Here is an 11141-nt window from a genome sequence, read left to right as displayed (position 1 = left end):
TCCACCCTAACCTGCACATCCTCGGACCGCTGGAGGAAACTGGTCTCAGGTATCGTGACACACAGTGACTTTAACATGCCGCCAGCACCCCCTGAACTAACACAAGCTGTCCCAGTCCATTCCTAGAAATTATTATTACATTCTTAAAACTGACCATTCCACCGACATTAAAATGACACAGTAATGAGCTGGAATTTTAATTAGTATCTACGCACTGCTCATTCAGTATTTAAATTTCTCGGTTGAAGAAAACGGATCTGGGCATCACATTGTGCGGGAGCCGATGTTGGACTGGGGTGTACAAAGTTAAAACTCACACAACACCAGGTTATAGTCCAACAGGTTTATTTGGAAGCACTAGCTTTCAGTGCGCTGCTGCTACATCAGGTGGCTGTGGAGAGGGCCATGAGACACAGAAGTTATAGCAAAAGATTACAGTGTCATGCAACTGAAATGATATATTCAACAAACTTCACATCCCATTAGGCAGTGTTGCTTTAAATAACGGAATATTTGATTATGCAAATCAGGCCTGGATGTAGGAGCAGGATGGATGTGAAATAAGAGTGTGGACTGATGGAAACATGATGGGACTATGTCCTGACCGACAGAGATTCTGGCTCTGAAGTCGAGCTCCGTCTCTATTCTGATGCGGGGGTGTGTTGGACCTAAAATGCAGACCTTGCTGGCAGCTGTGAACAGGGACGTTCTGTTTGCCCTAATGTCATAGTCAGACGGAATTAAACACGGGGAACCGGGTTGTGATGTTTCTCTGTTGTAGTGATGAGTTCAGGGGATTGGCGGTTGCAGACAGACGATGGGTAAGCATTCTGCTATCAGACTGACAGCGTTTGCTGGCGAGAGGGCGCTAGCAGGAGGCAGGAGCTGTTAACGACTGTGCAGACAGCTGACCCTTTGCACTTGCAAGTCCCCCTCCCCCAGAACAACTCCCTGCTGAGCATGTGTGAAGGGATGTCTTTCTGTTGAACAGAGTCAAACTCCAATGTTTGTCTTGTTTCCTTGATATGCCACTGTGCAGAACCAAACTGCATTTGTCATGATGTATACATAAACATTTTTTTGTGTGAATAAAGGATATTTATAAAATAAAACAAAATTGAAACGGAGCGCCAGCAAATATTCGCGTTTGCAAATGGCTCACGTCTGTTCATTAAATGATTGTGATGTGGGGAATGGAGGGCACTTTTGCAAAATGTGAATTTTGTTAAATAACATTTTTTTCCGCGAGAAAAACACCGTCTCCAGTCTCCCCCAGAGAGTGAGAGAGAGCTGCATTCAGGCAGACAGGAGCAGTGTCACGGGTACAGACTGAACACACGCTGCATGCTGCCCACGGCTTATGTAACAGAAGATCGCAGTTTCCCTTCAATTTCCCTCCTGTTTTTTTTTAATTGGAGTGTGAGGGGAACGTGGAGAGGGATGTTGGGGGCTGGCCTGGGTAACCACACGTGAGTTGGCGCTTCTTTTGCGGGAAAAACTCTGAGCGAGAGACGCAGAACACACACAGAGAGAGAGATAGACAGGCAGAAACACAGAGACTGAAAATCAGACGGTCTGCACTGGGAGGTCTGTTCTCTGTCTGGGCATCATTCCCGGGTGTAGAGGGTTTGTCAATCAGTTGTGTGCTTGGGCTGTGCTGGCGGGGTGGTGAATTAATTGCACTTTTGGAACCTTCACCCCCTGTACAGGAATAATGCAGGATGATCTACCTCCATGGCAATCCACTGCTTGTCTAACAGAACGGAAGTTACTAGAACACGCAGACTTTATTGGGTGAGTTTGCATTTTCCCTTTCGTTTTCAATCATTGCTGTGGATAATAGTATTTGAATTAACTGCTTTCTCTCTCTCTCTCCCTCCCCAGTGTAAAATACCGCCCCATGTACGTGTGTAAGTCAAAACGGGGAATGAGACCAAAGGTAAGCTGACAAAGATGTGCGCCTCATCCTCCACCTTATCCAAACTTCTCACCACTTCTCATTTCCATCCATCCCTTAGTTAATGTACTTAGAACCGGATTTCACTGTAAAATTGCCACAGTTTAAAATGCGGTGAATAAAATGCGTAGCAATAGCGTTGCTTTCGACTCCCCCTTTTTTTTGTGTTTTCCGAAATGGTGTTTCTTGCCTTCACATTTCCAGGAGGCTTATAAACTACCACACAGACTGATCGAGAAGAAGAGACGGGATAGGATTAACGAATGCATTGCGCAGCTTAAAGACCTGCTGCCTGAGCACCTGAAACTGACGGTAAGCTATGAATGAAATCTGTGCCCTGTCGGCTAATGCAGTCATGCATGAGTTTAACCCCGGAGCAGTGGGGAGCCAGATATTCCCACCTGTAACCCGGGGGCTATTTGTGATCTGCAGCTCGGGGAGCCGGCAGGTTTACAGAGTATACTTAATGCCATCATTGCAAATAATATCAATAATTTTGGTGTTGCCTGAATTGTTGTTTAAGTATAATTGAAGACATAATTGCCAAGATTGCAAATAATACTGATAACTTTGGTGTTTTAACTGTTTTTAATTATAATTGAAGAAATACAATTTACATTGACCCTTTCCTCCATCCCACCCTCGTTCTACCTAAGACTCTGGGGCATCTGGAGAAAGCTGTGGTACTGGAATTAACCCTGAAACATTTAAAGGCATTGACAACTTTAACAGAGCAACAGCATCAGAAGATAACTGCTTTGCAAAGTGGTAAGTGACAGGACAGTGGTTTTAAACAGGCACTCTTCTCATTTTCATATTGTCTTTGTGACATTCCGGAGAGCTTTGCAGCCTTTTGTAAATAGTCCTTGTTGGAAAAATGAGGAAGAGTAAAGAATAGGCATGATAAAAGCTCTTCAGAGTTCTCGTGTTATCAGGAGTTGAAACCTGGGTCCATGTGTTTTCCAGTTAATCTCTTATCCCCAGCGTAGTTTTGTTTGTACAATTGTTGAGATCTTGGTAATTTTTATTTTTCCGATTTGCTTAATCACTGGTCCTGGCTTCCGGAGAGATTGAGGAAGAAACAGGAAGAAAGCTGGAGAGCAAGCCTTGCAGGTTTTGCTGTTTTGAAACAGTTTTGTTTTCTCACGGATGTGCCCATAAGCTGATTTCCTGAAATACAGTTCACTTGTGTATTCCCATGTCTGACATCATCGTTCAAGCTGAATAATCTGGCAACTTTCGCCCGATAGGTGTAACTTCCAGAAAGAAGCAAATCAAAAATTGGAGACCCAGTGCCTCTTCGGTAAACTCTTCGTTAAATTTGGCTCCGATTGCCGCGGTTTCATGAGCTTGATTCGATCTGGTCAGGAGACACTGTGACCATTTTAAGTCAACGTTCTCTCCAAAAGCAAAATTTTGTTTTGGTCCACAAAGGTCTCTGGTATTAAATTTGATGGAAATTGAAAATTCATAGTTTATAACTTGTGATGAGTGTGATGTGAGATTTATGCCCAGTTAGGAGGATAGACAAATGCATAGTTTCACTTCTGACCCTGGATTTGTTTGTCATGATTTTGAAGCAGAGCCATAGAGATGTACAGCATGGAAACAGACCCTTTGATCCAACTCACCCATGCTGACCGGATATCCTAACCTAACCTAGTCCCATTTGCTAGCACCTGGCCCATATCCCTCTAAACCCTTCCTATTCATATACCCATTCAGATGCCTTTTAAAGGCTGTAATTGTACCAGCCTCGACCACTTCCTCTGGCAGCTCATTCCATACACGTACCACTCTCTGTGTGAAAAAGTTGCCCTTTAGGTCTCATTTATATCTTTCCCCTCTCACCCTAAACCTATGCCTCCATAGTTCTGGGCTCTTCCTCCCCTAGGGAAAAAATCTTGTCTATTTATCCTATCCATGCCCCTCATGATATTTTAACCTCAGTAAGGTCACCCCAAGCTTCTGATGCTCCAGGGAAAACAGCCCCAACCTATTCAGCCTCTCCCTATAGCTCAAATCCTCCAACCCTTGTAAATCTTTTCTGAGCCATTTTCAAGTTTTACAACATCCTACCTATAGGAAGGAGACCAAAATTGCATGCAATATTCCAAAAGTGGCCTAACCAATGTCCTGTACAGCCGCAAAATGACCTCCCAACTCTGTTTGTATAAGAGTTGCACAGAGTCAGGATTTGCGCTTGAATTGCCTTTGTTTTTTTTTGAGGGGACTGTGCCCTGAAAGATGCCAGGTACTCGGATCTGGATGCCTTCCATTCGGGATTTCAGACGTGTGCCAGGGAAGTGCTGCAGCACCTGACCAGGTTCGAAAGCTGGACTCCAAAGGAGCAGCGGTGTGCCCAGCTGATTGGCCACTTGCACCAAGCCGTCACCCAGCTCCGAGCCAATGGTGAGAGGCAGGCCTCTGGTGTGGGGCAAGTTGGTGCCCAGGTGGCGGCGGCCGCACCAGGTCAGGCTCACTCCGGTGACAACTGCGTCCCAGTCATCCAGAGGACACAAGTGGTGGAGCACACCGGGAGTGACACAGATACTGACAGTGGTTATGGAGGCGAAGGGGAGCGGGGCGAGGGGAAGAATGAGAAAGAGTTCACTCCGTGTGACGGCTCCACATGGACATGTGACATTAAACAGGAGCCCGATGACTCGCCGGCTAAAAGGGTCAAAGTTGATCTGGCGGGTCATGTGACCAGCTGTGAGGAAGGCCACGAGCCTGCTACCCATCCCATGATGGGGATTGGCATGATGCCCACACTTGGCCAGCAACCCCCTTTCTGTGTGCCCTTCTATCTCATTAACCCCTCGGCAGCTGCTCCATACGTGTCCCTCCTGGACAGGGCTAACCTGGAGAGGTGCTGGCACCCAGCTCCCATTCCGGTTCTTTACCCTGGCATTCCCACCATCTCGGCCTTGGCACCTGACAGACTACTCTGCCAGGACCCCTCCCCAGGCTCCGGCCCAGGTTTGGTGCTCCGCATGTGTGAGTCTGAGGCAGCTGGACCCCTCCGAGGGGCCGAAGTAGCTTTGAGCCCAGATCTGGAGCCCCTGGGGTCACCAGACAGCAAGTCCTGAAGCAGTCACCGCATTCCCATTGCCAGCTATACACCCCTCCACCTTCACTCCCCATGTACCAAACTGTGGAACCAGGCAGCAATTCTCCACAGAGTCCTAGAGATGGAAGCAAGTGAGGTCCAAAACTAAATTAACCCCATGCAGAACATACAGTTTGAGGCTACATATGTTAGCAATCTCTGTTCGGAAGGTGGTCAAAGATCAACTCAGACCCTTCTAAGCTGCCAGTCTCACGGAATCATACAGTACAGAAGAGGCCTTTTGGCCCATTAAGTCTATACTGCCAAAACAACAGTACCAGTTCCATTTTCCCCAATAGAGTCAAGTACTCATTTTGAATTGGGTGTAAACTGTCAGTTGCGCGGAGTGATTTTCCGGCTGCCACTTTGCAGACTAACCCCATCCACCTTCCAGCACTTGGGTTAATTTCCACATGTGAAAACGTTGGGAAAAGAAATCATATTTTTCTACAGCTCTCTCTTTAATTAGCTTGAGTTTGATGCCCGCTTATAGTTAAAGATTTCACAATCTGAGTGAAGATTCTTTAAAAAAAATCATGTTCTGCGTTTCCCTCTACCTATGGTTAGAATAGGAAGACGGAGTGAGCAGAGGGGATTTCTCTGATGCAAACCATTAAATCTTCACACTTTTTTTAAAAGTGCAGATTTTAGAGAGATCGTTGCCTTGTGCCTGTCAATTCAAGGCTGACTGCCCATTCTCAGTCCCACTCTGAATTACGCATTAACTCTTGGCCTTTCTCAGAGATGAAAGTTGCTGGTTTCATTTAATGCTGATTCTCTCCCACAGCCCTTTCTGTGCTCTGCTGTTGGAGAATTGCAAGTCACAGTTGAGAACTTCATCACCCAGACTGAGGAGACGGTGGCCTCAGTGAAACCTATTTTTAGTTGTTGCCAAGGCAACTGATTTGGTGATGCTCTGTAGGGTTATGTAACAGCTGAGAGACATTCCTGCCTGAGCATGATCCAACTCACCCTGGTTACAGTGCTGCTGCTGAATGCCTAACACGCTGTGTTCAATAATATTGTGAAATACATATATTGCCTCAAGTAGCTTTTGTTTGTGTACTGTAAATAGTTTGTGAATAATGATGAATATTGTCTGATATGCTATTTTTGTAGGGGTATAATGAAACATGATAACCACTGAATATTTTATGTTTTGAGCGAACTGAATTTTATGAAGAATTGATCAATTATGTTTGCACTTCTTGTTAGTGCTTTATTGCTTATGCGATCTTAAGTTATTATAATAAATATTGCCTGCATTTTAAAAGAAAAATTGTGATTCATTCCCATTATGCCTTTCAGAAAAATGTGGGTTTTTTTTATTCCTTGCAAAGATAATTAAGGTGGGGGGGTGGGGTGGGAGAGATACTAAAGGATCTAGAAGGGGCAGTTTTGTCTTCATTCATCAGTCCACAACCACCCACTCCCACCACCACTTATGCTCAGTAGCAGCAGTGTGTACTGTCTACAAGATGCACTGCAGAGATTCATCAAAGATCCTCAGACTGCACCTTCCAAATCCAAGACCACTTCCATCTGGAAGGACAAGGGCAGCAGATTCTTGGGAACACCACTCCTTGCAAGTTCCCCTCCAAGCCATTCATCATCCTGACTTGGAAATATATTACCATTCCTTCACTGTCGCTGGATCAAACTCCTGGAGCATTGTGGGTCACCCCACAGCGGTACTGCAATGGTTCAAGAAGGCAGCTTACCCCCCACCTTCTCAAGGGCAACTAGGGACAGGCAATAAATGCTGGCCACCCAGCGGCACCCATGTCCCAAGAATAAATAATAACGTATCTGCTCCCAGGAGGACCAGTTCCACTACTCCACACATCAGATAGCCTCCTTCTTTAGAGACCACAATTTCCCTTCCCATGTGGTTAAAGATGCCCTCCAACACATTTCGTCCACATCCCGCACCTCCGCCCTCAGACCCCACCCCTCCAACCGTAACAAGGACAGAACGCCCCTGGTGCTCACCTTCCACCCTACCAACCTTCGCATAAACCAAATCATCTGCCGACATTTCTGCCACCTCCAAAAAGACCCCACCACCAGGGATATATTTCCCCCCCCACTCCTTTCCACCTTCTGAAAAGACCGTTCCCACCGTGACTACCTGGTCAGGTCCACGCCCCCCTACAACCCACCGTCCCATCGTGGCACCTTCCCCTGCCACCGCAGGAATTGTAAAACCTGCGCCCACACCTCCTCCCTCACCTCTATCCAAGGCCCCAAAGGAGCCTTCCACATCCATCAAAGTTTTATCTGCACATCCACCAATATCATTTATTGTATCCATTGCTGCCGATGCGGTCTCCTCTACATTGGGGAGACTGGGCGCCTCCTAGCAGAGCACTAGAGGGACATCTCTGGGACACCCGCACCAATCAACCACGCCGCCCCGTGGCCCAACATTTCAGCTCCCCCTCCCACTCTGACGAGGACATGGAGGTCCTGGGCCTCCTTCACCGCTGCTCCCTCACCACTCGACGCCTGGAGGAAGAACGCCTCATCTTCCGCCTCGGAACACTTCAACCTCTGGGCATCAATGTGGACTTCAATAGTTTCCTCATTTCCCCTTCCCCCACCTCACCCTAGTTCCAAACTTCCAGCTCAGCACTGTCCCCATGACTTGTCCGACCTGCCTATCTTCTTTTCCACCTACCCATTCCACCCTCCTCTCTGACCTATCACCTTCATCCCCTCCCCCACTCACCTATTGTACTCTATTCTACTTTCTCCCCACCCTCATCTCATTTATCTCTCCACCCTTCAGGCTCTCTGCCTCTATTCCTGATGAAGGGCTTTTGCCCACAATGTCGATTTTACTGCTCCTCGGATGCTGCCTGTGCTCTTCCAGCACCACTAATCCAGATATCCGGTTTCCAGCATCTGCAGTCATTGTTTTTACCTAAGAAAAAACACAGTCCTGCCATCACAGATATCAGTTTGGTGGTCATAGCAAGAATGTGATTGCGTTTGAGAGGCTGGAAAGGAAACTTGCCAGGACTATGGCTGGGCTGAAGAGTCGGTGCTTTGAAGAAAAATTGGATGAGTTGAGATTGTTTTTCTTGGAGGAGCAGAGGTTAAGAAGAAATATTATTGAGGTGTACGAGATTATCAGGGACAAAGGAGGCACTTTTACTATTAGCAGAAGAGCCACTAACCAGGGAATGTAGACCTAAGAGGCAGATGGCTAAGAATTTTGGAGGAAGTTTTACAATGAGAAGGTGTGAGTGTGGAGTCATAGACATGTACAACACGGAAACAGACCCTTCAGTCCAACCCGTCCGTGCCGACCAGTTATCTCAACCCAATCTAGTCCCACCTGCCAGCAACTGGCTCATATCCCTCCAAACCCTTCCAATTCATACACTCGTCCAGATGCCTTTTAAATATTGTAATTGTACTAACCTCCACCATTTTCTCTTGAAGCTCATTCCATACATGTACCACCCTCTGCATGAAAAAGTTGCCCCTTAGGTCTCTTTTATATCTTTCCCCTCTCATCCTCTTCCCACCCTACCTCTTGCAAAAATGCCATCGCATATTCCCAATTCCTCTGCCTCCGCCGCATCTGCTCTCAGGGGGACCAGTTCCACCACAGAACACACCAGATGGCCTCCTTCTTTAGCCCTCTATCCGAAAGGGCATTTGATTTGAAACTCTAGTAACAGTTAAACAATATATAGATGTTCACTTGCATTGCCCCAATCTCTGCACCAAGAGCTGGAAAATGGAATTATTGTAATCACCAATTATTTTCAATCCCTAAATAATGCTGGAGATGTTGACTTCTTGAACCACTGCAGTTGATGTGAAATGGGGCACCTGCAGTACTGTTAAGCAGGCAGATCCAGAATTTTGACCAACGACACTGAAATGTTGTTGGAACTCCACTCATCAGGCAAGTGGGGAGTATTCCATCACACTCCTGACTTGTGCCTTGTAGTTGGTGGACAGGCTTTGGGAAGACAAGAAGTAGTTACTCATCACCCAGTTTCCAGTCTCTGACCCACTGTTGTGGCCATTGTATTATATGGTGATCCCAGTTAGTTGCTGCTCAGGATGTTGAGAATAAGGGATACAATGGTGGTGATGCCATTGAATAGCATTGGATGATGGTTAGATTCTGTCTCGTTGGAAACGGTCATTTCTTGATACCTACGTTGTGCAAAACAAGAATAAGATGAGTAAAAAAGATTTGAACAGCTACCTACTTCACACCAATGAGATAAAAAGGCAGAGATTTATGGAACAATTCTGTGCTCTACCTGAAAATCTAACAAATTAGATTTATTTACATTAATATGTAAATTATCACAGACATGAGGAAAAAAGTGTATTGAATTATTTTAATTGTTCTCTTATCTGTCAATGACAGAACAGGTTTTTAATTAATTTATTTCAAAATCACAATGGTCTGCTTTCCCAAATTCTCTGTAAGATTCAATGTTTAAAAAACACCCACAGCAAAATCCTTCAGGGTAAAACAAAGTAGGAGTTAGTAATGCATTCAAAAATGAGGTGAGGGGGGTAGTGTGGAATGGTTTGCAATACGTCTCTGCATTCAAGGAAGGAAGGTAAAGGAAGTAAGTTTTAAATTATAAAATATTTCAAAGCAAAGATATTTGTTGATATGAATTAGAGTCCAATAAATTAATGTCCTTTCAACTAGTTGGAGCATTATGATCTCTCCTGTGACTTGTGGAAACTGCACTAGTCGTAAACTAAAATCGGTTAACTTTGCAGTCAAGATACAGACGCTTTCTTGAAATCAGACTTTTGAGATAGATTAAGGCAGGTGTTAGTTAAACGTGAAACTGCTTTGCCGTTGTTTTCTCTTCTGGTGTTACATGAAAACTACAGAGAGAAGTCCAAAACTATATAATTACATAGGGGGAGAAAGTGAAGTCTGCAGATGCTGGAGATCAGAGCTGAAAATGTGTTGCTGGAAAAGCACAGCAGGTCAGGCAGCATCCATGTACAGTAAGAGAGGGACTCACTGAAATCCTTGTAGAGGGAGGAAGAGAGCTTCTTAAGGAAGGCATTCCTAAGAAGGGCTTATGCCCGAAACGTCGAATCCTTGGATGCTGCCTGACCTGCTGCGTTTTTCCAGCAACACATTTTCAGCGTATATGATTACATAGGGCAGTTCAAATAAACTAGCAGATTCAGTCTCATGACAGGGGTTTAGATGAAAATCAACAACACAAGGTTATGGTCTAATAGGTTTATTTGGAAACACTAGCTTTTGAAGCACTGTTTCTTTGTCAGGTGGTTCCTACACGTGCCACCTGATGAAGGAGCAGCACTTCGAAAGCTAGTGCTTCCAATTAAACCTGTTGGACTATAACCTGGTATTGTGTGATTTTTAACTTTGTCCACCCCAGTCCAACACCGGCATCTCCAAATCATGACAGGGGGTTAGATTGAGCCAAGAGTGTGGTGCTGGAAAAGCACAGCAGGTTGGGTAGCATCCGAGGAGCAGGAAAATCATTTAGAGTGAGCCATCTCAGTGACCAAAATTCCTCGATGACCTCTCACCTGAACCCAAGCTGTATTTAGAAGATAACAAAAAAATTGTTACAACCATTTTTAACATAATGAGTTTTCTTTCGTATCACTCTAACTGGGAAGACACATTGTCTGTAGATACTTTCTGTGACTTGACTGTGACGTCTCTATAATGCAAAGAGTGTGACAGTCCAGGAGGCTGACGGGAGCTTTTGTTCCCTGGTTATTGCTATTTAGAAAGTTCCAGAAATTGCTATTGACTGTCATCAGATGCAGCTGAGAGAGGTTTAGGCTATTCAAAAAAATAACTGGGTTGTAAGTTCATTCATGAGTTGATTGAGGTAGTCAACAGTAATTGATAAACGATTTGGATGTGAATATAAGAGGTACAGAACTACTGCAGTTAAGCAGTAGTGTGGGGGTGAAAAACCCAGAAATGTCAGGCACCCTGTTCACTCTGAGAGCTGACTCTGAGGGAACTGGACCTGAACAAAAAAATTATAAGTGGTACAGCTGGTATTGACTTACTGCTGAGGAATG

The 11141-nt window shown here is 45.2% G+C and overlaps 1 protein-coding gene across 2 annotated transcripts; it reads left to right on the top strand.

The window, feature by feature from the left end:
* The first annotated feature begins 797 nt into the window (after positions 1 to 797).
* bhlhe41 (basic helix-loop-helix family, member e41) lies at positions 798 to 6202 on the top strand. Of its 2 annotated transcripts, none has more exons than XM_060843260.1 (6): positions 798 to 821; positions 1710 to 1794; positions 1885 to 1939; positions 2162 to 2269; positions 2614 to 2725; positions 4187 to 6202. In XM_060843260.1, exons 1-6 carry the CDS (start codon positions 818 to 820, stop codon positions 5047 to 5049), a joined length of 1227 nt encoding a protein of 408 aa, XP_060699243.1. In that variant the 5' UTR covers positions 798 to 817; the 3' UTR covers positions 5050 to 6202. The 2 variants fall into 2 exon arrangements, with proteins under 2 accessions (XP_060699243.1, XP_060699244.1); XM_060843261.1 differs by lacking the exon at positions 798 to 821 and adding an exon at positions 1560 to 1587.
* The last annotated feature ends 4939 nt before the right edge of the window (positions 6203 to 11141 follow it).

The sequence above is a fragment of the Hemiscyllium ocellatum genome, chromosome 23, assembly GCF_020745735.1.
Source record: "Hemiscyllium ocellatum isolate sHemOce1 chromosome 23, sHemOce1.pat.X.cur, whole genome shotgun sequence".
NCBI classification, from domain to species: domain Eukaryota; kingdom Metazoa; phylum Chordata; class Chondrichthyes; order Orectolobiformes; family Hemiscylliidae; genus Hemiscyllium; species Hemiscyllium ocellatum.
The sequence above is the reverse complement of the archived record's forward strand: the minus strand, read 5'-3'. Positions and strand labels throughout refer to the sequence as shown.